This window comes from Psittacula echo (assembly GCF_963264785.1).
Source record: "Psittacula echo genome assembly, chromosome: 1".
NCBI classification, from domain to species: domain Eukaryota; kingdom Metazoa; phylum Chordata; class Aves; order Psittaciformes; family Psittacidae; genus Psittacula; species Psittacula echo.
Window position 1 is genome coordinate 72667788 of NC_137735.1, and position 26979 is coordinate 72694766.

At 44.4% G+C, this 26979-nt stretch overlaps 2 protein-coding genes across 8 annotated transcripts in view; one reads left to right on the forward strand and one right to left on the reverse strand.

The window, feature by feature from the left end:
- Positions 1-1168: 1168 nt before the first annotated feature.
- GRSF1 (G-rich RNA sequence binding factor 1) lies at positions 1169-10417 on the forward strand (the record flags this gene model as incomplete). Its single annotated transcript, XM_080621184.1, has 10 exons — positions 1169-1354; positions 1754-1898; positions 2765-2920; positions 3213-3353; positions 4736-4865; positions 7226-7386; positions 7539-7663; positions 8406-8541; positions 8777-8859; positions 10252-10417. The coding sequence occupies 9 exons, from the start codon at positions 1169-1171 to the stop codon at positions 8833-8835; spliced, it is 1239 nt and encodes a 412-aa protein (XP_080477310.1). The 3' UTR covers positions 8836-8859; positions 10252-10417.
- Positions 10418-10672: 255 nt separating this feature from the next.
- RUFY3 (RUN and FYVE domain containing 3) overlaps positions 10673-26979 on the reverse strand; it is a gene marked incomplete at its 5' end in the record, with an annotated part of 47074 nt that continues 30767 nt past the window's right edge. For 2 of the 7 annotated variants that reach the window (XM_080639139.1, XM_080639137.1), the window contains 12 exons: positions 10673-13044; positions 13615-13689; positions 14223-14250; positions 15168-15238; positions 16432-16534; positions 18824-18943; positions 22170-22267; positions 22960-23127; positions 23644-23724; positions 24430-24522; positions 26497-26566; positions 26671-26736. In XM_080639139.1, coding sequence (XP_080495265.1) covers positions 12901-13044; positions 13615-13689; positions 14223-14250; positions 15168-15238; positions 16432-16534; positions 18824-18943; positions 22170-22267; positions 22960-23127; positions 23644-23724; positions 24430-24522; positions 26497-26566; positions 26671-26736 — 1117 coding nt within the window. In that variant the 3' untranslated portion in view covers positions 10673-12900. Of the gene's footprint in view, positions 13045-13614; positions 13690-14222; positions 14251-14287; positions 14504-15167; positions 15239-16431; positions 16535-16967; positions 18964-20545; positions 21338-22169; positions 22268-22959; positions 23128-23643; positions 23725-24429; positions 24523-26496; positions 26567-26670; positions 26737-26979 lie in introns of those variants that run through there. The other 5 variants (XM_080639138.1, XR_013958892.1, XR_013958893.1 and 2 more) reach the window with 5 other exon arrangements.

Sequence of the window (26979 nt, forward strand, 5' to 3'; positions counted from 1 at the left end):
TGGAATTTTGTTACAAGCAATAGTTTATTAAAGCAAAAGCCAGCAACAACAAGGTGACAAAACAGCTTAACATTTTCAAAACATTGATAAGAAAGAAACATTCCAGGCTTCAGATAAATTAATGGACTGGCACTACTACAGGCTGAAAGACTTTTTCAAAAACCCAAGACCGTATTTTGAGAGATAGTTTACAGTGGCTTGAGATGGTGACTCTCTCTTGGTGATCCCAAGACAAGAACGACAGAAGAGGAAAATCTTCCCTGTCATGACTGTCACCTGCCTAAATACCCTGGATCTGAGCCACCATATTCTCCCTTGGTTTCCTCCACTGTTTTTCTGGTGTGGGTTTTCTGGGAGTTGTTTTCTCTTCCTGCTCATTTTGCTTCATCCTAAATACTCTTCCAGGTTCAGCAGGGCCTACCTTCTCTGGTAAGCTGGTGCTGGCTCTTCCCTCCTCATCCCTCTTCAGTGCAGCAGTAACAACAGGACTGTGTTTTCAGATCATCTGGAAGGCATGTGTTTCTCACAAACAGGTTTAGCCAGTACTGCCTCACAGACTGCTAAGTTAGGATGGGAGCAAGAGGGAGAATATCAACTCTCTTAAAGCGTACAGGGAAGGGGTGCAAAAGGGTTGCCGTGATTAAGTCTGACTTGAAACTTGACATTGCAAAAATATTGTGGATTTTTTTTTCCTTCGCGTTTGGTTTTACAAAGATACATTTATATAAAAAAATGTTACTGGTGACAGAGACTACATGAGCATAAGCCAGTAGTAATTTGTGAATCCCTGAACCACGTTTCTCTGTTCACCCGTGTCAGAAAAGGAGCATCCCACTGAGCGCCCTCCGCCACACACCACAGGGCAAGAGACTACTCCACCGCCTCCCCCCGCGTTGGGGGCACGGTTTCGCTCCGTCCTCTCACGCCTGAAGCTCTTCGAGTCGGGCAACAGCAGCAGCCGCGGCCTGCCCAGACGGGTGAGTGGAGATCGCCGGCACGAAGGACGCGAGGCACGGGGAGCGGTAGGCCACAACCCCCCTCAAGCCGCTGGGAAGCGAAGCGGGGCGAAAAGGCATCCCTCCTCAACACAACCCCCCCTGCTCCGCCCGGCACCACCGGCGCCTCCTGGGAAGGGGAGGCGGAGCCCTCGAGCCCCCACGCGTCGGCCATGGCAGTCGCTGCAGCACGCCGCGGCCTGGCTGCAGTGGTGCTGGGCCGCTGCACACCGCTGCTGCCCTGCCTGCTCCCGTCGCCTGCCCGCAGACTCCCCAGCGCCGCTGCCGCTCTTGGGCTGGGACTGGGCGCGCCGCGGGCTCCCTCTGCGCTCCGTGTTGCCGTCCGCAGTTACAGTCAGGTACAGCCGGCGAGGATCGGGACTAAAATGGCGGCGGCCGGGGGGAGCCCGCCGGGCCGCAGCGCGGGACGAAGCTGGGGGAACCGCGGCGTTCGCGGCAGTCGGGGTGGCCCCGCCGCAGCGGGGGTAGCCCCCACCGCCCTGGCATGCGCGCGGCCCGACGGTGAGGCCGTGGGCAAGAGTGAGAGCGCTGGCACACTGATTCCGCTTAAACGGGAGGCGGCGGCTGCATGCGCCATGTGAGCCGCTGGCTTGTCCTTTCGCCTCACTGCCCCTTCCCTCCCACCTTCCTGTGCCATTACCGTACGCCAGCTAAACAGGGGCACAGAGCCGAGTACCGCTGCTGACAGCTCTCCGCGCCTCCGTCTTAATTTGGGATTTGTTTCTTTTTGGTGGCAGGTTACAGATGCACCGTCCCACCAAGGTCACCTTTCAGAGGAAGAACAGGAGTCACCCAAGGCAGAAAATGACAATGTCTTTCTCATCAGGGCACAAGGATTCCCATTCTCTTGCACTGAGGAAGACGTGCTCACCTTTTTTGATAGTATGGGACTTAATTCTCCTTGTAACTGTTCACTGTAGTGCACTCGGGAGTTAATTAGTTAACTGAAAAAAAATTTGAAGATCATTAGCCAGAGAAAGAGGAGTTTTTATTATTGCTGCCAAATTATTCATGATTTACGCATATAAAACAATCAACTTCAAAACTTATCCTTATGGCATTTTATATTTAATTGGCAAGTCTTTCCCTTCTTAATTGATGTCTCCACAGTAAAGGCAATCCAATTTGAAGTGGTTCCTTTAAAGGCCATTGTAGCTGGCTTCCCCCCCCCAGCTTTCGTCTTGTAAACAAGTTGGAGTGGGTTTTACGTACTAGTTTAAACTTAAGTATTGCTTTCCAGTCCTAATTAATAGGCCTGTGCATACCCTTGCAGGACTGATCGATCCATACGATTTTATGATGCATCCTTCCAGAGGCCAGATGCAAGTTTTTCCAATGGTTTCATAACCTGCCTAACTAAATTGGGTCCATTTAAGGTCTTGGGGACAGGAACATAGAGCAGGAAGAGCATAGCTGTAGAGACTGAAAACCTATAGCATTTGTTCTTGATTTCATATAAATCAAACGATTCAGTTTACCAACAATAGAATATACCAAAACAGAATATATCTTATCCAGTTATACAACTGTGGACGCTAATGGATATCACTTTCTTATCCATGATAAGCATGGTGCATTAGAGTTAAGATTAGAAGTAGGAGTGTTCTAACCTTTGTTTCAAGACAGTGTTTTGCATTGCTGAGGAGGGATAGCTTTATGCAGAATATTCAGTTTTCATCTGTGATCAAAAGGCTCCGTGTTTGATGCAGTTGCGTATGTTCCTGTATTATGTGTTCCTTGATTTCTAGGCTGTAGAATTCGAAATGGTGAGAACGGCATACACTTCCTGTTAAACAGGGATGGGAGACGCAGAGGGGATGCCTTGATTGAGCTGGAGTCAAAAGCAGATGTCCAGAGAGCCTTGCAAAAGCACCTGAGGTACATGGGCCCGCGTTATGTGAAAGGTGGGTTTGCAACAGCACAAGTTACATTGTAAACTCATCATAAAGTGGCTAAGAACTGCTTGAATAATAAAGGGGGCTGGTGTGAGTGTGGGGAGATGCAGGATGTGAAACAGAGCAGCAAATTAGCCAACAGGGCACCATTTATACCTAAATTGCTGGGCTGGATGGGAAGAACAAAGTGGCAACATTGCAGGACCATAGAATATGGGGTGGGGGAAGAAACAGGAAGTTTTGCAGAATGCCACCTGAGTACTGTGAGGGAAAACATGTTTTGTGCCTGTGTTCCTTGTAGTTTTTGAAGTACACGATAGTGATGTAGAGAGCTTACTACAGAATCTGCGGGATGAGTCACAAGCCATTAATGATGGAGTTGTGCTACTCAGAGGCCTTCCCTTCAACTCCACTGAGGATGATATCGCATATTTTTTCTCAGGTAATGCAGCCTACTCTGTGATACTTGGTTGTGAGGTGTTTACTTCTCCAAGTTGATGCTGTTGGTCCTCTAAGTGAGAAAAGCAAAAGCACACACAAGCTTAAACACTATGAGGAGTTGCTGTCCTCCTGCAGCTAGAAAGTAAATCTTTCTGAAAAGCTTGTGGCTAACCTAAGATCAGTACTTGCAGCGCTCTTCTGAATCCAGGGGAAGGAAAGAGAGGAACCTAGATCCTATTGTCTGCAGTTCTATTCATGCCAGCAGATGATTTACAAACATTAAGAGCAGCAAAAAATGCCTGTATTATCATTACAGTACAAGTGAATACAACATGGAGTATTCACAGCTGTATAATCGTGACAGCTAGGTCACATATGCCATGTTAACAGCCATGTTTTGAGTTTTTTAGTATTACTGGCTTGATGGCGATTGTGGAAGTTCTCAACTGAGCAAGTATCGCACAGCATGTGTGCACATGGTCATGTACCCCACTTGATGTTTGAGCAATCCAGGTGGTTGCTGCCTGCATTCATCTAGCAAGTGTCCCTTCTAGATTTTGCAAAATAGCTGGACATTTCTCTAGGTAAACTTCGAAGTTGTAGACTAAACCAAAACCAGTTCTTCCCTCACCACTTCCAACTCTGTGTAGGCATGCACACACAGTCATGTAGCACTAAGGTTCATAGTAACCATGATCATACCAAAAGCAAAGGCCACCGATAGAAAAATTTTCAGCTGATAACAAGTAGTCCAATATGTCTGGAGGCATATAGTAGCAGAGTGATCACAATGACTAGGGCAGCATTGTGAAGCAGGTATTTCCATTTCGTCAGGATCTTGGAGAGACCCTTTGAGAAAAGAATAAGTTGCAGTGAGGTACACAAAAGCATTCCTCAAGAAAATAAGTGTAATAGCCTAGCCCAGCGTGTGCTCTGTATCATGTCAGATACAGTTACCTACTGGAGTACAGGCTTCCCAAGATGTTTTACAAAAGCACAGAAGTTGAAGTTCAGTGAATTTGAGCTGAGTTTTGAAGACATGGGAAAAAACTACCATAATAAGAAACTGTTCCAGGAACTTTTGTGCTGTGGGTGTCTCTGTTGTCTTGAAGTTGGATTCACTTGGTATTTTCATTGTTGTTTGAAGCCTCAAGTCAGTTCATTATTGGCAATTAAGCTTATGTGAAAAGTAGCAAACCAAGCAAACTTGAGTAACTAGAAGTTTAACAAAGCTATGTAGGCCAGCATGAGCACTTGTTTCGCAGCTCTGTAACTACCTTATTAGCTTCTCAAAAAACTTGCAGAAGAGTAAGGAAAAAAGATGCCTCCCTGAGCACAAGTTCCTGACAATGTAAATGCCTTTTTCTCCCCATTCTTCTATAGGTTTGAAAATAACAGACATAGTTTTCGTTTACCGGGGAGAAAGAAGAACAGGAGAAGCTTTTGTGCAGTTTGCAGCTCCTGATATGGCAGCTAAAGCCCTGCTACGACACAGGGAATATATGGGAAATAGGTAGGTACCTCACTGGGGTTTGTGAGGGTACAAGAGCATGGTATGAAGCATGCTGTGTGACTTACAGCTTGTTTATTACCTGGTGCAACAGGTAATCTTCAGCTACACTATATTTATTAAGGAATCTTCTGCCTTTATTACTCTAAAAACTAGAACTCAACTTTAGGTTCATGTTTCATTAGAAATCATAACTAAACTTTTGTCATAGTTGTGTCAGGCTGTTACTTTGTGCCTTATTTAAAAAGAAATGTTTTAGGACCTCTGAAATACTCAAGTATTCAAAATACTCAGTATTTACCCTCAAATAGCCCAAGTGTTAGCTCTCTTGGTCATGTATTCTTTAGAACTGTGAGAAAAATCAAAGAAAAGAGCCTTTTGCAGGCCTCTGTGTGCTGCAGATGTCCCTTCAGCACTTGTAGCTTGGGGGAATTTGGGACCTCTCAGAAAACATTTGTTCTTTCCAAGTATTCCTGAAGGCAGCCTCATCCCAACAGCAATGGTTTGACAGCATTCAGAGCTCCGAACACTAACCCGCCTGCCCAGTCGTAAGTGCATGGGGATCCTGCCCCTCCTACAGACATTTGCTCTCACCAGATTTCCACCAGATTCCCTAGCTTTCTGCACTTTTGGCAACCCTTGTCTCTAGTACCAGACACAGTCAGTGTCTCCATTTGGAGAGTATGTTGTATGAAGCAGAGTTTATCACTTACCTCTAGCTTGAATGCATTCCCAACCCTGACTGCTGGCTAACACCATACAGTTGTTGGCCTCTATGGTGACCACATCCACCTAGGCTGTTCTTCCTCAAGAATCCGTATTTAATAATTTTCTTCCAGAGCACTGAGCCCTGTGCCAAACACTTCCCAAGAGCCCCTCTTTTCTCAAGGAGAAGTGTATATCACTTTTCCCCAGAACCACAGTACTTTAGGTTGGAGAAGACTTCTAAGAACATTGATTCTGACTGTTAACCTAAACACTGCCAAGTCCACAACTAAATCGTGTTCCTGAGCACCACATTTATACTTCTTTTAAATACCTCCACAGCTATACTCAGAGGAAAAAAAATAAAACCTCAACAAGATTGCTTTTACCCTGCTGAATCTTCTTTAAGCCACTAAGTTCTGTCTTTAAACATCATAAAAAACCTCTCAGCTTTCCGACTTCCACACAACACTTACTTCCTTTCTTCTATTTCCCCACTTCATGTTCCCAGGCTGCACTTCTTTGTGTTTGTGCCTCCTCTCCATATTAAAAGAGAACAGCTGCTCTCTAGGTGTGCCCAGTAACTGAATTAACTACTGTACTTCCCTGCCGTCCACTAGAAATCAATGAATTCTGAATCTGCCATTTTTTTGGTCACACTCAAACAAGAGCTGATGTGACTCCCCCACCCAAGCTTATACATCTCTGGTGCTAGGGGATTAGCCAAGAAATTGAGTGGTTGCCGAAACTGCTGTCAACTTGAACTTAATCTTCCTGAGCTAAGAATTTTATCCAGAAATGGCCTTCAGCTGCACACAGTGCTGAACTGGGGCCTCTGTCAGCCTGCACGTGGAGTTACTTTCCTTACTCAAGGCAGAGAGGAAAGCCTCCCCACCTGGATGTCCATATTCTCCTCTTCATCACGTTATTCCTTCAATGTTGTGGAAATCACTTCAGACTAGCAGTTAAATTTTCTGTGCAGCCCAGCTGGTACTGTCACCAGCTCTGAAAGATGAGCACAGGCAGCTCCAAGTTCAGGGGTTCTGGGACAGGCAGCTGGAAACATAAGGAACTGTAATTTTATACTTTGACGAAACCTATGAATAAGGGTTGGTTGGTGGTTTTTTTATCTGTTTTCCTTTCTGTGGTGTAAGTGGGTCCCTTAATGTTGCATTACACATTGGTGTATTATGCCCAGGACTTTCACATACATTACATTTTATCCCATCAATTTCAGAGCGATCTGTAAAATCTTAAGAGTTCCACTGAAGCATTTAATATGACCCTGTGCATCTTCTGTGCCTGCCTGTTGCCTCGTTTGGGGTTGGGTGGGGTTCTAATTAGGGGTTTGTAGAAATTGGAAAGTGCAGTTTGCAGATGTGCAGCGAGGGGAGAATAGGCTCACATAAAAGGGTGCATACTACTGAAAGAAATAGAAAACATCTTTCAGACGAAGTAAGCGTGTGGCTGTCACTGCAAGTTGAAAAAGGCTTTCATAAACAAATTCATCAAACCCGTTGCTTACTATACTATGGCTCTCACACCCCATACGTGAGCAGAGTTGGAATGGGATAAGATCCTGGAGGTGCTTTCTCAAAACCTTGGGTTCTCTGCGGAGGTGCAAGATGTGCCATGTAATCTTTTCCTTTGCATTCCAGATACATAGAAGTGTATGTCAGTAGGAAGCATCAAATGCAAAAGCATTTGCCTTATGACAGGCAGCCAGTGGCCTACTACAGAGTGAGGAGAGAACCTGAATATGTTCCTGAAGAAAGGGAATCAAGTGACATGGGTGGCTCCGATGCTGAAAGAGGAAATAGTGAGTCCTTCCCTGTTGTGTGTGTTCTCTGAAGCCTGTTTCTTTCACCCTGATTGTCTGCTGTGAGCATGACCCCACATGTTTACAGCTTTCCCATGAGGTTGGTCATCATTGCCAGCATTTATGATAGTTTTTTTTCCTCCATTCCACAGAATTGTGCGGGGAAGGAATGGAAAGCTCCGGGCATGTTGTACAATCTGGGAATGTTTCATCACCACTGCACTTTGTTCATATGAAAGGTTTCCCTACCCAGGCTAGTGCCCAAGACATTATAAATGTAAGTAACAGTAAAGCTATGAATGACATTTGGTAGTCATTACCAATGGAAACCCTTGATTAATTGTCACAGATGGCCATGCCCCTGGCAGGGGATTGGAACTAAATGAGCTTTAAGGTCCTTTCCAGCCCAGCCTATCCTGTGATTCCTATGATCCTACAAGTGGTATAAAATATTTAATTTATCCATGTTGTTCTTAGTCCTCAGTGCTGCGTGGCTTCAGGCAGAATGTGTTTGAGAACTGGAGTTCACTGTGGGTTACAGACTCCAGGGTAGCTGTCTCTGTAAATACCAATGGATTAAAGCTTGTGGGGCTGTCCTAATGCCTGTCGCTTTGGCTCACGTAGCCATTTACAATCTTATGTATGTTTCAGAGTAGCTGATTGTACAAAAATAAATTTCAGAATTAATTTATTCTCGGTTTTACAGATTTTAATAGCAGAGCAATGTTTCAGAGTGAATGGACCTGCACTTAGTGACATTGTGTCTACAGAACATGTGTGCTATGTGAGGAGTTTTGTTTCCGTCAAGCATTACTCTGCCAGGAGCTTACAGAGGGTGGGACAGGTGGCTTGAGTGTGCCCCAGCTTCACCTGGATGGAGAAGGGGGGGCCTTCTGCTACCCAAGAGCTCAGACTGCCCCACAGCCAGACAGGCTTTATAAGTAGAAACAGCATTTTTTTTTGTAATGGGGCATGTTCTTGTTCTCTTTCTTTGTTACAAAACTCTTTCTCCTTTTCAGTTTTTTGCTCCGCTGAAGCCCACAAGGATCCTGATAGAATACAACTCCCATGGAGATGCCACAGGAGAAGCGGACGTGCATTTCGAGAGCCATGAGGACGCAGTGGCTGCGATGGCCAAGGAGGGGTCCCAGCTGCGTAAGTGAAGACAAGGGGATCTTACAGACCCTTGGGTAATCTGGCACATGGGCACAACTTGTCAAGCTGCTGTTAACCGCCCTTGTAAAGGGATCATCTTAAATGCAGATTTCCAAATTACCCTGTAATCAGACATTGGATTTGTGCAAAAATGAAAAAAAAGAGAAGCTGGAGAAACTGTAACTCATCAAGTCACTGAACCCAACCCCAGCCTGCCTCTCTCTTTGTCCTCCAGAGTGCAGTGCCATTGAATTATTCCTGAATAAACACCCGACAGCAAAAGAAAACTGCTAGTGACAGTGGCACAGTCTCAGATTGGTAAGTGCATCCTTCTCTCTCAGTCCTGTCTGTCCCATTCTTACCAACGTGTGCCTCACGTTTACTGTTTCTGATACTTTTGTTGATGGGATTTCAACCAGCTTAAAGGCTAAAAGACTGACTGAAGGGCCTCATCACAGCTAATCTGAGGTCAGGCATTGAGCGTACACCCTCCACCCAGTGAGTCTGCTTCCACAGCATAGCAGTCTTGAGGTGACAGGGCAGCAGCTCCTTATGGGGTCACAGCCAGAGCTGGCAGCGGTTGCTGTGGTGCCCAGGCACAGTTTGGCTACACAGCAGCTTCCACTTGCAGCTGAGACCTGCTGCAGGGAGTGGGAGAGCTTTGTTTCCCTCCTCCCTTTAAAAGTCTGCTAGCATGATTGATGTAAGGTTCTGATGGGGTTGTATTCCCTGACGTGAAGAGGAAATGTGACTAAACCTTTTCCATGGATTTAACAGTAATCGGTCTTTAGGCTGGGGGGATGTTGCTTACAATTACAGTGGAATCTGACACAGTAACATTCTTCAGGTTATTTCTTAATGTTTTAATCCACCCACTCTGACAAGCACCCTTGCTTGTGGTAGCCAGCCTGTTCTCAATGCAAAGGGCGTGCAGTGCTTTTCATGATGTTAACCACGGGCTGATGGGGGTAATGTCCTGTAGCAGGACAGTTCTTGCCTTCTTTGTTGCACAGGAACAGCATCTCTTGCCATTTGCAAAAGAAAACTTGCAAGCTGTGTTGGGTGCATGAGGGATGTGGCCCTTCCTTGGAGGAGGTCGCAGTGTGGCCTGGCAGTGCTTGCTGCCAGAACATCGTCAGGTCATGCTCCTTCCTCAAAATGCACCAGCCCTCCCTGTGGCAGAAGGGTTTCCCAGCTCCACTGCTGTGAGACTCTTTGTTCCAGGACAGAAGCTTTCCTGTGTCCTTAAGGAAGGCCCTGGCTGACTTGTAATACTTCCTTCAATTCCCTTGGAAAGGTGGGGTGCCGGTTGCTGCTCCCCACTGCAGCAGGGAGGCCTGGCGCCCCCCAGTGCCCCATCACCCCTGCAATCTGGATTGTTGTTACGCCAGGGAGCAGCTCTTGTGGGGGATTCAAGGCATGCGCCTGGCTGTGCCCTCCATCCCAGCCAGCCCTACTGGCACCAGCACAGCCAGAACCACTTCTGACCCTGAGCTGGGATCCAGCAGCAGTGGAATTTAACACTTCCAACCCCATGTGCGTGTACTGGCACCCCCCATGGAAACATCTCCCTGTTAGAGCTGTTTGTGTAATGCCAAAGTCTACTATTCTGTTGTTGGAGGCAATAATTCAGAATAAAATGTAGTGAGGCATTTGAAAAAAGGAAAGCAAAAAGCCACAGCAAGGCAGTGATTTTTCTTCTCTTTTTAGGCCAAGCAAACATTCCGGGGATACAAGCATAAAGATGGAGGACAAGTGTCACTGTGCACTAACAACGATAAACTGTATAAAATCTAGGTTAGCGTGGTGTAAAAGCATGTAATAAATTGTATTGCCATACTGTGGACAGATTGTGTGTTGAAAAGCAGAAGCAGCTGCACTGGAGGGATGGCAGACACCGCAGGATGGAGCCCTTCTAGTCTCCAGCTGCATAATGGTGTACAAAGGATTAATAAACCACCAGTATCCACAGTTAACAAACCACTGTGATTTCAGATCCCCACACGCAGGTCGGTGTGGAGTAGGACAGCCAACACCTCATCCCTCCTATATGTAATCAAGGCAGAAGGGTATGGAAAGACCACTCAGGACATGGGATATAGATGATGTTTTTATTATTGTGTGGAACAAAATGAACATCAGAAAAACTGCCCTCTGCTCCCCCAGGCTTGAGGGCCAGTGTCAGCCCACACTCCAGCATTACAAGCTGTAGCTGAGCACACACACCCTGAACATCTGCAGCATCCAGTATGTCCCAGCAGAGACCTTCACTGAGGCCGAGATACAAGGGAAGAGGCAAGTGCTTACACAGAGCACCCCATCGCTCTAATCTTCCAAAATGCCTGTTTCTATGCTAGCTGCCAGAGCTGGACTCTGAAGGGTTTCAATCACCTCCCTGCTTGTGTGTAGGGATCTTGTGTGACTTCAGGGCACCTGCTCACAAGCTGTCCTCTTTTCCACACCAACAATAGTCACAGCCTTCACCTTGAGCAAGCACAGTGGCAGCCACTCCAACTGGAATGGTCAAAAGCTGGCACAGGGAACACACCCTTGGGAGCTGCAGTGTGCTGGTCATACCAGCATTAAAAGTGATTGACAGGGAGGGCCCAGGTTCTAGTTAACCCTCTCACATGGAAATTGTGTGGGTCTCACTTTCTCCATGCGGACGAGTCACACTGGGTTTGGGTGCAGGAATTTGACATCTTTTCAACATGTACAGCACATACACAAAACTGTAACACTGCACTTGGTGTCTTCCCCATTCATCTCTGGTGTCTCACCCCCCTGAAGGAGGGCGCCCACACTCAAAATCTAGGCTTTTCGTATTTCAACACTGTTTACTAATCTGCTGTAAGGGACAGCAGCAAGGAAATGGATCTGGTAACTGCCATGAGGGGGAAAAAGAGCAGAAAAAGAAAAACTATATGAAGTTTCCCCCCCTGTGAAGGGCAACAAAAGGAGTTGGAGAACTTGGGTGGCTCAACACACCAAAGCCTAGAGGGATCTAGAAAAGTAATTCATGGTCCAAACTAGCAGCAGCCACAAAATCTCAGCTCCGACACACTTTTTAATGCAGTCCCAGCCAAGCTACTGAACAGAAAATCCCCTCTAAAGAATTAAACCACTACCCCCAATAATATTTGTACAAACCCAAATGCATTTGTTGTTACATAAATACATCAGTTTTCTATGGACTACAAAACATTCTATGGTCTTCAAGACTGACGCAGGCTTCCAATACAAACCCAACACAACTATGACCTGCTGTGTGTTCGTGAGGAAGCTACCACTGCTTTTTGGAGTAACGAGAAATTCCGTGAGATGACAGCAACAAAGAATGATGTAGCATAAACTGTGAAACCTCTTTAAACTGTGTTTCAAACTACCACTTCTAGTAGGTGCAAAACATTCCAATTTCATCTTGCCTTCGTTCTGATCTAGCAGAAAGTGAAACACCAGGTTATCCATGGCAACTCTTTCATGTGTGCAAGGGGATGAGCTGAAGTGGCCCTAAACCACTTTCTGTGTCTAAATACTTGGGACTCCAATTCCTCCGTTACCACACCAAGGTGGGAGGTACAGTTACACCCTTGTGTAGTCGCAGTCACAGTGAGGGTCTCTGAGAGGGAAGTCAGAGATGCCATAAGGCACTTACATGCCAGATCAGTGCAGGCCATCAGTTTTCATATTGTGCATCCATCAAAACCACCCCCACCCCTTACAATACAGAAGGAGAATTTTCACAGCTTTGATTGGTTTTGGTACAGATTTGCATACCAAGCCCACGGCTAGGGGGCTGAGCCAAAGAAATGAAGCTAGGAAGGGATTACTGGCATCTCACCCACCTCCTGACGCCTGGCACTGATGTAGCAGGTAGAGCCAGATTGTCAAAGGCAACCGGGAAAGGAGAAATGGGATTTCAAGTGCAACCAGACATGAGGATTAAAAAAGCTCCTGTTCTGCTTTCAGTGAGCCTCTGCTTCACAGCAGCATGCTTTCACACCACACGCCTCACAGTGAGAACATTCTCAACTTGCACACACACAGCTTCTTTTTTTTTGTGGGGGGGTCTGTTCTCACTGTGTCCTGAGGCTGCTCAGGCACATCCTGGGCTACTTCCCATGATATTCCCAAAGCAGTTCTCCAGCACAAGCTCAGGCCTCAGAGCAGGCAGATTTTTGTACAGGGAAGGCTCAGACCGTTTTTTGTCACAAGAGACTGTAAACACCATGAAGCTGCTTCCCCTCTGAGGTCCAAAGAACACAGGCAAGTGTCTTCTCTTCACATTCCCCCTGAGCAACCCCAGAAACCATCATCAGCTACAACCATTTCTTGTCACCTCTCTCTGCAGCCCATCCCCTACAAGGGACTGGTTGAGTACTGTTGGATGAGCTGCTTGTGGCAGGGATTGCAGACACGCTCGGGGTTGATACTAGATGGGAGGGGCAGCTCATTCACTGAGCAGGCTTCACAGAAGATGCCACCGCAGTTCTTGCAGATGTTCTGGAAGGCAGGAAGAGAACAGAGGAATTAGAGATGCTCAAGACATGACCAACAAAAAAACTTACATTTCCTCTCATGAGTATTCAGTCAACCCAAATCTTCTGCTGGGTTAGAGAAATGCTTCACAGCTCCACCATGGAGTGGAGCACTCCCACTGAACACCCTTTTTGGTAACTCTTGTAATCCCTCTAGATCCACATTAGAACAGTGAGGAAAGCAAGAGGGGCTTAGCCACAAAAAAAAAAAAGAGAATAAAAATAAGAAAAAGGCAAGGTGGCAAGTGGAGAAACTAGAACTGTACCATTGCATATTCTCACTTCCCACTGATCCCTGAAAACCCCGCTTAGCTGAAAAGGGAAGAAGGGAAAAGCAAACCACTGAACACCAAGCAGAGTGAGGAGCCCTCAACCAAGCACTGTTCAACAAGTTTACATCAAGGGTAAAGTGGAGCTCAGAACAGGGCTCACTTCCTTGTCCCAAGTCACCAGCAGGAAATCTGTACTACTGAAATGAAAATCGGAGGAAACACAGTGTCACCATACGACAGGGACGGTGAGTCCTTGAAGTTACCTTTCTTTTACTCCGGCTGCTTTCCTCCCGGCAGAGCTGGCAGATCTCAGCGTTTCCAGGTCCTGAGAGCTGCTCCTAAACCCCAAGTAAAAACCAAGATGTTCTGCTTTATGTGCTACTTTACACAGCACCTGTGTTAAAGCTCTGTGGCTGATCCACATCATATAACCGTGAGGAAGGTTTCACGTGCTCATGTGTTTAACCCCCTCTATTCACAGCACATCATGCATTGGCAGGATCATCTACAGTCACACTGGCTACACCACAGGGCAGACAGGGAATCACAGCATGGCTGTGGGAACCACGGACCATGCAGCTCCGTTTTCAGGCCAGTGTCAGGCTGCTGGCCCAGCATCAGGCTGCTGGCCCAGCATCAAGGTGGGAAATCAACACCTTTTTCATTGCGAACAAGAGCTGACATGCGCAGCAGTGTTTTTTCTACTAAGGAACAATTGCTTCTACGGACTCTACAGCCAAATCCTCATCAAGGCAAAACCCAAAGGGCAAACTTTGGGGTATCTGGGCAGGGAAGATGCTGCAGTGACCCAGGAGCATCCTCAGCACCCTTGTCCCTTCAGTATTTCAGTGCAAGAAAAAGAATCACCAACCTGCTCTTCCTGTGTGCTGCTCAGTAACCTGCAAGAGAAGAACATCACCACCTGGAGCTGGTACTTCACTCATTGCATTATTTCAGAAAAACATCTGGACCATCAGAGAATTCCTCATCGGTTTTTTTACATCCTACCCATACAGAGCTTTGGGTTTGTTTCTTCAAAACCATGCTGCCATGGCTGCTTGAACAAGAGATGAGGCCTTTATAAGCTTTGTCAAACAGCAAAGCAGAGCGGCAGGACGTGACTGGTGCTGTTTAGACATCCAGCACACCTGGCTAAATGGGAAGAGCAGGAGAAAAACTAGTAAAATGCCCTCAAAAAGGGAGCAGTGCATAGAAAAGACTCTTTCAATGGTATAAACACAGTTTAAACCTTGCTTTAAACTTGTTGCTGCAAAATGTTTGAACCCCTCCAACTGCTGCAAACAGGTAGTGATAATGGATTTAGATGCAGGTACAGCTAAGGATCATGCTACCTGAACTTGATCTTCATATAACCATCTTCTTGAAACATTATTTTGATTCTCTTTCTCCAGCAGCTTCTCTTCTGGTCCAGGAGCCACAGCTTATTACCTACAAACACCACTGATCCACCAACCCTTCTCCTTTCCCTCACCAACAGAAAGGCTTACAAAAGGCTCACTGAGTAAGAACAACTGATCAAGAGCAGGTTTATAGACAAAAATTGAAAGGGAACTGGGAGAGAGACAGAGCTTTTCAGATCCAGAAGGGCTGAGGGCAAGCGGTAGAGCCTCCTCCTTCCCTTTGAGTGCTATGAAAAAGCAGCAGAGACCTCAACAAAGGGCATGAGATTGAAGATCTTTTTAAGAAAGGGGAGCTGCATTATTACAAACTTCCCATTAGCATAGAAATCAGCGAAGGGGAAGCAGGACTTAAAAAAGGAGAAAGCAAAAAGGAGATTTCCTTTGTTGTTTCATACCTGTGGACGTTGTTCTCTCTTAGCGACTGTTTCAGTTTAGCATTTTCTTCCTGGATTTTGAGCTTCCCATCCTGCCAAAAGGAAACATTTACCCATCAGTTGAACTGTGTGACGACTCCAGTTTCACCCCTGCCACACTGTAAAGGGAAACTTTACCTTGCTATTTTGAGAATACTGATCTGCCCCTCCTTGGCACAGAGGTGTCTTTGGACACTATGAGAAAGCACATACACACCCATCCACCCTACATGCTTTACTTTCTTTTGTTGTGATCAAAAAGCAGACTTCACATTTTAAAGATGGACTCTTCAGTAGGTCCAATGACCTCCTTTTGCTAGAAGGTACAAGAAACTCCACAGTCACTATTGTTTATGTTAACAGCAGAGGCTGAAGAGGCAGATGGGCTGAACAGGCTTTTTAAAGACATTTCCACTGCATCAAGCACCGCCTTACAAGTTTTGTGGCAACAGACGCATCCATTCTGCAATTGCTTTTTTGCACCTTGGCTCACTGAAGCAGCCCAGTGGAGCCCAGTGAAGGCAACTCTCAAGGGCAGCACACATGGGAATTGCTGATACAGTCTCTGTTACTACTTCACAGTTCTCATGGTTACAAGTTTTGTTCTCCAGAACAACTGTTCTACTGCCAGTCTCCAGCAGAAAAGCCTGGTCTGCTCTGCAGAAAAAGCTGCAGAGCAGATTTTAGCTTTCAAAGGCAAACTTCCTACTAAAAAGGGAGTTTCACTTGGGAACTACGAGGTCTGCTCTCGAGATAAACACTGCCCTTTGTTTTAAAACCACCAAATTCACTAATGGACAGCACTAAAAGAACAGTGAAAGTGATTTCTGATGCCCTTGAGAGAATTTTGCCTTCTAAATTTTTCTATCAATTCCTTTTGGGAGAATTTCCCTTCTAATACAAAAAATAAAAGCAAGGAAACTTGCTTTCCATTAGATGGAAGGTGTACAGCATCTCCCCTGGTGTATTACCCTTGGTTTTATTCATCTAGTGAAAACAAACCACAACCACTGCCAAAACTTTGCCAGGTACCCAGCCTGGAAGAGGAAACCAGTGTTCTTGCAATTTTTTTGGTGAGGCTCAACTCAGGAACAGCCTATTTAGTGTGTGTAAACAAATGTTCCAAAGCTCCCTTTGCTGTAGTATATTAATATTACACACTTATCACCCCACAAAGCTCAGGAACAGCAAACGAGCAAAATGGAACTCTACTTCAAACACAAGCCAAGAATACAAGTTGTCTTACCTGCCTGAGCCAAGTCTTTGTGCCTTTTTTGTTTTCTTGGCTGCTTTGGTGACTGTGTGACCATCTGTCCCTTTCCCGCTTCAGTTCTAGTTCCAGGTGGCTCCTAGAATATCGAGGTGGAATTGTGAATAAAGGCTATGGTTTTCTAACACTTGACATTGAAACATAATGAACTATTTAACCCTCTCTTCACATTAAAGCAACTGAACCCCAACTCAGGAGCTGAAAACTGCCTCTTGAGTAACAATTTATCTCAGTGTGTGTTAAGCCATAATATGTCGGGATGGATAATCTAGATGTTCGTCATCTAATTCCAGTTTTGAGGGAAATAAACCTCCTGATTATGTCTGGAAGTCCTGAAACAATACTTACTTCTTCATCTGTTACAGAACTGTCAATATGCACTTTTTTCAAAAAGACATTCTTCAGGACAGACTCTGAAACCAAAGCCAACATCTTCACTTCCCAGAGCTATCCACATGGGATTGATAGACTGTTACCCCCTGAAAGCTGTTGCAATTCTACTGACAACTCACCTAAAAGTGGAGCTTCGTCCTCATGGAACAACTGCAGGCTCCTCACCAGAAGTGCTCTGTAGCCCCTGGTCTAGCCTAACCTGTACTAAGGGATGACACATGCTGCTTCAAGACTGCCCAGCAGCCTAGGCTTTGGTGTCAGTCCCGTGCACCATGCACAGTGGTGCATCAAGCCAGAGAGAAGAAAAATGTGGCTGAGTGCAGCACATTCATATTTGGGAAAACAACTCATCAGTGATCAAGGACATCTGAGGTCCCTGACACAGCCTGAAGGAGGCTCAAGAAGAGCATGACTCTAAATCTAGCTGTGGATTGTAGAATCACAGTTTGGTTTGGGTTAGAAGGGACCTTGAAGCTCATCCAGTTCCAACTTCCTGCCACGGACAGGGACAGCTTCCACTAGACCAGGCTGCTCTAAGCCCTGTCCAACCTGGCCTTGAATGCTGCCAGATCACAGAGGAGCCTTCACTCTGGGCCACCAGAACGCTCACTGCCTCCATGACTGCAGCCTGCCTGTGTGGAACACCAACAAAGCTCTCTGCACACATAGACCATAAGGGACCAAAGCACTAGAAACGCTGTTTTCTGAAATCATTCCAAGTGAAATGCAGTAGCTGCTGTAGGGAACGATCTCTGCTCTGAAATCAGAGCCTAGAAACTGAGTATCTGCTGGTAGAAGTAGCAGCAAGGCTTGTACTATAAAACGCTCAGAATCCCCTTTGATATTTAAACCAGCATTATCCATTATTACCCTTGTTCATCTCCATACCACTCCGACAGTTACTGAAATAACTGTTATGACTACAGCTGCATTAATTCCAAACCCCAACTGAAGTGAGTTAAGCTGGTGGAGACTTAGACCCAGAAATGAATACTTGGCCATGTTGACACTTAAACCAACTGAGGAAGTTCTTGTTTACAACTTGATCTACAACCAACACTACCACAAAAAGCCCCATATCCTCTTAAAGGAATGTAATTCAAGCAAGACTGCCCACATCCCACTGCAGCACCCTCCAGCAACTCCCTGCTGTAGAACCTCAGTGAAATAAAGCAGTACAGCCTCCTGGTAAAGGAGGCTCAATCATTTTCACACTTTCATTGCCATTTAGGTTGAGAAAAAGTCCAGCTGATGTAAAAATAGACCAGTTTGCATATGCAGAGAAGATGCCTTCCCCCTTTATAACCAAGAACACTGCTAAGCTCACCCACACACACCCAGGACCTCACACAAATTTGTGATAAAAACCATTTGCTGGTTTTCTGGGGAGCCTCTGTAACTTTTTGAACAATGAAACAAAAAGCTGTGCCAGGAGAGGAGCAGGGGATGAAAATAAAATAAAAGCACCCAGCAATGCTTTTGCACAATTCATCCCAGTAACCTTGCAACAAAGCAAAGATGCGTCATGGCTGCAGAAGGAGAGACACTCTTCTATTTTAAGATAAGAGGATTTGTTTGTTTTCCCAATACTGGTAAACTGATGACACTGCAGGGGAAAGTATGACCCTAAAGTTCATCCTGTTCCAACCCCCTGCCATGGGCAAGAACACCTTCCACTAGACCAGGTTGCTCCAAGCCCTGTCCAGCCTGGCCTTGAACACTGCCAGGGATGGGGCAGCCACAGCTTCTCTGGGCAACCTGTGCCAGCATCTCACCACCCTCACAGGGAAGAACTTCTTCCTGAGATCTCATCTCAATTTCCCCTCTGTCAGTTTAAAGCATTTCACCTCCTCATGGAGTTGGCATCTAACACACCATGTGTCTTTCTCCACCTCAACCCCCTCTCTTTGCCATCACTCTGCCTGCTTTCTACTAAGAACAGCCCAAAAAAGAGGTTGGAAAAGGGTCTCTTCACCGCTGCCTGGAGAGCTCTTCCACTTCGAGCTGGAGGCTGTTGATTTTGTCCCCAAACTCCTGCTTGAAGAGACGGTTGTCTTGCTCGGCCAACTGACGGTCCTTCTCTGACTGTCGCAATCTGGATTTGAGCCACATGAACTTGTGATAAAAAACAAAAGCCATGGTGGGGAGGAAGACTGAGTTTAACCAACAAATAAAATACCCAGTGAAAAGGTAAAGCCAAACAAAAAAAAAAAAAAAAGAACAGAAAAAAGAGAATGGTAAAAACAATGGGAAGGAGGAAAATATTTTAAAGAAAAGTAAAACGTAGGTGAACCAGGCAGAAGCTCTGACTTTCAATAGTTTTTATTCTACTACTACAGTTTACAGCCATTAGATGAAAAACAGAAAACATCACTTTTATCCAGATTCAAAGCAAACCTCAAGTACACAGAATTTTAAGTCCAATTTGATTTTAATGTACGTTACATTTCAGCTCTACGCGTGTAACTGGAACTTGCAACATAGGTTAGCTACTCTATTGAGAATTAGTGCATTTTCCTGGTCTCTTCCATGGACTGACACAAGGCATTAGTATACCAAAGCCTTTCCACTTTGGGCCTGACATCAGATCCTTAATTCTGCATACTTTATCATTATTGTGACAGCAAACAAACCCAGCACCACCCCTTAATTCCACAGAAGAAATCTGGAGAAGAGCAGGGAAGTCAACTCTTCTAATCAGCTACGTGGATACCTTGATGAAAGCTTCCACCTTTTAATTATTATTTTATTATTCCCCAGGTAGTTAAAATGAGTTTCTAGTAAAAGGTTATTAAAAGTTAACTTTATATTTCCAAGCACACTACTTGGGCATCACATAGAGATTTCAAATGGGGTCTCCAAGTCTGCTTGTGTGCAGGAGTCCATTAAATAAGCCAAGTGATGGTACACACTTATGTACAGTAGGACTCGGCTGAGCCTCACTGATTTTAAACATACCTAGTGCGGATCAATAGGGCTTCTTTCTCCAGTTGTGTTTCAGTTACATCTGCCACCTAGTACCCCAAAGAGCACTATCCCACAGAAAAAAGGGAGAAGTGGCATCAAAGAATTTTTACAGGAATCTCACTAGAGCAAAAAACCCTTATTCAATACAGAAACCCCCCAAATATGATCTTCTTGAAAGCAAAAACTAATCTCAAGGAGCACTTATAGCGTAAGGCCTGTAGCAGGCCAGCATGGTGAACTTCCGTGGACCCAGGGATGAGAATTATTAGTTTCTAATAGTCCCAGCTACAGTTATTTAAAGTTTTACACTGGGGTGTTAAATTGGCAAGTATTTTTCCTATCAAGAGCTGATTCCTAAGCTTTAGCTGTTCTTCCATTAGCAAATTCCATTTGTATTGAACAAGAAAATCTCCCCAAGCAAATGAAAGAAGTGTGACAGTAAAATGTAACTCTTCCTTTTTTAATCACTAGCTACTCAGACAAGGAATGGTCAAATTACCATTTCCACTCCCCACCATTGCACATTTTGTTCCTTTCTTCTATTTTTATTTTATGCTTTTGTTTCTTTTAAACTCTAGAGTAAGAAGATCAGATATTTGTTTTTAAACATGTAACTTCCCTTCCTAGGAAGAGGAAAGACCTACCAAAACACCTCTCCTCAGCTTCCTTCGGTTGGGAAGAACCTCAATGCACATCTAGCGGGATTCATGGCAGAGGTAGAAGGCAAGGCAATGCAAAGATAAGGAGGTTTCCACTGAACTTACCACTCTATCATGTTACTCTAAGACACCTAGCTACTAATTCTGGACACATGAAGTTTAAAGGAATAAGGAGAAGTCCCCACCCTCCCACCAAGTCACTAAGGCAAAATCGTTGCAAGCACAGTCTTGTTTACAAGAGGGCTGGTCTTCACGGTGATGAGCTATCGCATCGTGGACTTGGGGCTGAACCCACACAACAGAAGTGAACAGGGAACGGCTTGGGCTACGCACACAACTACTTTCAACAACTTCCAGGGATGCATTTTTTTCATCTACTGCACAAAAAGGGGAACACAGAAAACTATTTGACTTCCCAGAGCTGGCCAATCTGACAGTGGCTTGACCAACGCGCCTAGAATCCGTAACGGTTGAAGACTTGTGCTGCTGTATACGGTATGCATCACCAGGGTGTACAGAGCCACAGATCTCCTATTCCTCATGCTTTCCTGGTGTGTTTATTGGCCAACTCATTGGTACTTTAACATGGTTTAAAGGGCAAAGTTAGGGATATTTATACCCAACTCTAAATCTCTGAAGAAAAACTCACTGATTTTAAAAATTCAGCAAATTCCAAACCAACTTTAGGTGACAATTAACATTTTAACAGTTGCTTTTAGCAATTTGCAAGTTCTCCCCTCATAAAGGAGTTCTGATGTCAGAGCTGTGAGGTGACCAGACATAAAAATGTCTAATGATGCTTCTGGATCAGTTTGTTTGCTGCACTATTTAAGGTTTTTGCCTGTTTCACCAAATCCTTTTCACTGTTTAAGTAAGTCAGAATGAGGGTGATGATAAAAAAGGAAAATAAGAACAGCAAGAGAAAGAGAGCAGATAAATTAGCTGAGTAGGTGTAATAAAACATTTTAAAATACACATTTTCTACAAACAAAATGACCTTTTTATAAAGAACCACTCAAAACACAATCCCTAAAATGAGAACTTTAATTTAGTGCAATGACCTACTCATTAACTAAGTCCCAGGCACCACATGCTCCTGAGAGCTACGCTTTTCTTGGAGCTAGCGCAACAGCCAATGAAATTCCCAGACTGAAGTTCTGAACCTCTGGCCAAAGCTCTGCAAAGCCTGGCTTAGAGAACAGGACAAAAAAGGAAAAATCAATCTGATTTCTCATAAAGAGAATGCTTCAGTTGGGGGTATTTTTTCCAAAGAGCATCAGAGAGATGTGGAATAACCAAGGTACCTCTAAGCCTGGCTTCTGCTGCTCCTTCTTCCTCCTCCCTCTCTAATACTGTCATTAACAGTCAAGAACTTCTTTAAGTTCCTATTTCTATTTTTTAATCAGTGCTATCAGAGACAGTGATTGACTTGTAATGACTGAACAACATACAAAAGGCCAGCTGATGTACATAAACAAAGCTGCTGTGTTCATTACTGGTTTAGTCATATATTCTTTTCTACTGGAAGCCCTCCAGAGCATGTACAACACTCCTAACAGCATCTCAAAAATCAGAGCTCTCCTCATGTAGCTCTGTTCAGCAGTGGCTGAGCAGAGCACTTCCATTCAGGGTCTGCAGGACATTACCATTAGAATATACACATGCTTTTGTAATTGTCAAAGCTTCATTTTTTACCTTTGTTCAAGCTGTTTGATGGTGGCAGCCATCTGATTTGTTTTTTCTTCCAAACGACTGTTTAATTCACTCTTCTGTTTCACTCCCATGTCTGAACTCTGCAAAAAGTAGCATTGGGCGGCTTCTGTAAGTAGCAGTAAAACCAAAATACGCCACCATAAATCATGTGGCCAATGAAACCAAAGGGATGGAAGCCAAAGAGGTAAGAAAAGGTGCCCAAAAAGCAGAGGCCAGGTCAATACTGCAAGGACAAACATCTTGCCATGCCGGTGCAGGCCACATCTGGGCCCCACAAAAAGGCAATACCATCATCAGTGAAGCTTCCTGTACAACACATATTAATGTGGTTCCTGCTAATATAATTCAGCTGCTTTGCAGAGAATGACTGACTCAAGGAAAGCAGAAGCAACTCTTTCCTGTTCTGAAGTTTATTTTGGGATTTCTTTCTGAGCATTTTGTGTTGCTCTTTGTCTTAAGAGTCTGCTTTTCCATTACTCAGTAATGTACGTAATTACACCATACACCTTCAATACTGAATTGTACTGGAACAGAAGCTACCATGGCTCAGTTTTTATACCACAGAAGCACAGAAGGTACTTTCCCCAGTCACACACACATATTTCCCTTAACCTCCACCTCAAATACTAGAGCTTTCTTGCATCAAGACAGAAGTATGCTGTCCAGCCTGTAACCCTGTAACTCACACACTTGTACCTTTTAAATAGAGAGGGGAAAAAGAGGAAGAAAAGCCACCACTTTTATCCAGAATTTGACTGAATTATTTTCCTACCTGCAGCTTGAAAGACAGTTCATGCTTTAGGGCCCTGAGATCATCCAGCTGCTGCCTGAGCGCCACCAGCGCATCTTGCTTCTCGCAAACATCTTTCTCCAGCATCTTCATGGCTAGCTCCATTTCCTGCCGCATCCCGATCTGCGCCTCCAGCTCTTTCTCCACATCCTGGAACATACAGATCAGGCAGCATCAAGCTGGAAAACTTTAACTCCTAAAAGCATCCTGCTCAGGCATTTTTCTCCCCGCTAGCTGAACATACAATATGGAGTAACAGTTCACATAATGGAAATATTCTTAGAATCACAGAATGGTTTGGGTTGGAAGGGACCTTAAAGCTCATCCAGTTCCAACCCCCTGCCATGGGCAGGGACACCTTCCACTAGACCAGGTTGCTCAAAGCCCTGTCCAACCTGACCTTGGACACTGCCAGGGATGGGGCAAGAGGGACAGGTTAGACCCAGAAACACAACTGCACTGCTCATTTTGAGAAACAGTCCTGAAACTGATCAACAGAGCCACAAAATGAATCAGGTAGATGAGAATGAAAAAGAAAAAAACAAAAAAAAAAACAACAAAACAAAAAAAAAATCTGGTCAAACACTATCAAAAGTGATTGCCTGACATGGAGTTATTAGGTGAAAAAGCCATTTACCAGGAGCTCCCAGTTCACACAGCCCTTACCAGCCGCAGCTGAGTCTCCTCCTTTAACTGTTTTCGTGCCTCAGTCAATGCATGTCCATCAGCAGTTCTGTCTTTAGTGACCTAAATTAATCAAGACACCAAATCAGCTTGTCATTATATACTACTAACCCTCACATTTGCTGATTATTTGCTTTTTCCCACCACTTGGAAAACGAATTCTGCAACTATCAAAAATCAGAGGTCCATTCAGCATGCAGCTTCCATAGGAATTTATTCTACTTCCCTGTCTCTCCAAGTGCTCCATGCACTTTAGTGGGTATGCATTAAGCAGACGGTGTCAGTTTTCAGAACTTTCACAGTATATTATGGATGGTTACAAATCCTCAGGAAAAGATCTTCGGGGTTTTAAAATTAAAACCTGATTCTGCCATAGTTACTAGAGATCCTGCCCCTTGATTTCTGAAGAGGGTAGTGTTTCAGGCCAGAAAAGCACAACTCCTACATCCAAATTGTTCTGCCAGCCTCTCAGTAAATTATTCTTCCTCCTGTTCCCTTTGATACCTTGCCATGAAAGCCATGAACATGCTGTGTGAGCTCTCAGCTCTGCACATGCTCATGGTTTCATCAGCTATGGCCAGGCAGGATTTACTGTAGCCAGGATTCATCTGTTACCCTCCGTGAGGATCCACCTGCAGTCACTCGTATCTATTGCATTTTTTTGTGTGAGATACATAAGGAAATAAAGTCTCTTTCAAACATGGGCTGCATGTTCAATCTGGGTGGAAGCTACCCCAAAGGGTCAGTAAATCATTCACACACACCAACCTTACGACTGGACTCTAAGATGTAAGAGCTTTCTTCTTTAACCCGTTCCATCTCTTCTTGCAGTGTAATAATCCTGTTGTTTGCAACTGCAAGCTGTGAACAAAACAGAACAACAGTAACATATCACAAACATACTTGGCCGGGTTTTTTTTCCCTCTTTAGACCCATCTTCTTCCATATTTGGAGTGGCTAAAGACAACTTGGCCTCTAAAAACAGAGAAGGGCTACTAGAAAAACCAAAAGCATCAGTTAGTGCCAGTGTGATGGATTTTGAATCCAACAGAGACTTCCCAACCTATTTTGGTTCCTGTCTTCCAGTAAAATTGCTGACTTCTTGAGGATTCTACCTGCTAGACTTGGTGTAACATGTGGTTAGCGTAACTCAACCGAAATCCTCACTCCATTCATTCCCTTCCCTTGCCAAAGATAACAAGATGGAAAAATGTGAGCACAGAGCAGCTAAATTTTGTGACTTCTAGCAACTGAAATCTACTACCAAGAAGAAATGCTTGTGTGGGTTTGCTAAAGCTTCAGTGGTTTGGGTACACAGCTAGGCAGAGCATCTGAGATGCAAGATGCTCAAGTATTTGGGCAGGAGAAGCACAGTGAGAATCTCACCAGAGGCACATCTGCCTCAGAGGAATTCCCAATGAAAACGTCACTGCAGACTAACAGCATGTGTTCAAAGGCCAAAATAACTTCAGAAAACTCCTCCTGGCTTTGTAAATCGTAACTTGTGTAAGCCTTGCACACTAGAAAACCTCAGTGGCATTCCAAGACATCAGCCAAGTTATCAAGTGACAAACGCAAACATAGATCACCCTGATAAAAGCCTGAGCCTTTGGTACAGCTCAAGCCAAATGCACAAATTGATGTCACATGTGACACAGTTCATTAACTACATCCTGCAAACACCCCTGGGCTGGCACAGTGTGTTCCAGTGTCACTTGAACAGTGTGCAGACTTCACTGAGATGCAAACAAGTAAATCATTAAAAATCAAAAACCACTTCAGTCAGCACCGAAATTACTCTCATGGGTACAATCCCTAATTGGCACAGCACCCATACTCTGCAGGTGATAAATCAAAACCCACTTACAGTAGCACTGAGAAAGGCAGCCTCTACTGCAGATCTCATATTTAGAACTAAAAAAATATTTTAATCATAAAAAGCATTTCTTACTCCTTAATTGCAAGAGTGGATACGGTAATTTCCATCGCTAAAGCTTCTCATTGTCTGGAATACATCCATTAGAGTAAACGTTCAATAACCAGACACGCAGACCTCTTAATGAGGATGAACAAGCAAAAAAGAATTTCTATTTCCTATTTGTTCTGCAAGAGCACTGAGACATCCCAGTCAAAGTCATTCTGCTCAGCTAAGTGACATGAAGACAGAGATACTGTACAACCATTAGGATGAGACCTCCTATCACCCATTTGTCAGGGAACTGGCCCCAAAAGATTTTATTACATTTATGCCATTACTAATGAACTGCAAGACCAATTTAAAAATACAGGTTAGACCTCTGACTCATGTACCAACCATTTCTCATACTCAGACTGAGAAAAGTTTCATCCGTAATAGTAATTTTTCCTTTATTTCTTGCAAATTGTGACAGGCTAGAGAAAGTTATTGAAACATTTCAATACTGTAGCAAATTTCTGCACCATCAAAACAAACAGACATTTAAAAATGTCTTTGTCATGGCTGGACCTCCCATAACCTGCATCAGCTGTAGGGCATTTGAAACTACATGCACCATACAACTTATTCTGGCTTAAACCACGACAGATTTTTCCAAATATCAGAAAGCACACAAAGACTTCAAAGTGATCAAGTGCATTCAGCAGCTTTCGGGTTTTTTAACATCTACATTCAGTTGATTTTCCACCTCACGCTTCGTAGCAACAGCCAGTGTAATTCTTCAGCAGGTCAGTTATTCCAGGTTCATCGTTAAACACTCATCATTACATACAACAGACATCCAAAAATAACTCCTCCATTACCTTTTTAAACCCAACTCCAAAAGGCCAAAACATCAAATTATTTCCTATTACACTTACCTCTTCGGTCAATTTAGTGTTGGATTTTTCTAAGGCATCCACCTTGGCCTGCAGGTTGTTTACTGTAGCACTGTTGAAGAGAAAAAGAAGCCCTACAGTAATTCCTGCTTTTTAAAAATCCTGGTTTCTATCTTGTTACACTAGATAATGAAGAATAAATAAATCACATTTTACCTTAAATGCCTATTGAGTTCTTCTACATAGTTTTTCTGATCCAAAATAGCAGTTATCTGACCATCTCTAGAAAGAAGAAATACCATTCAGCTCAATCATTTGGATTCAAGGAACTAAGAGACACTGTTAAAGGTCAAAGAAGAAATGTTGCCCTCTATATATCTCTCCAGCATAGCACCAAGACCCTAGGTCTCAATGGACAATAGGATGCATGCGAAATAGCAAAGTCAAGTTACAGCCTATGCCTGTATCACCAGTCACTGTCCCCTGACTTCTCAGAAGCTGCAACTGCTACATTCACCTGGACTA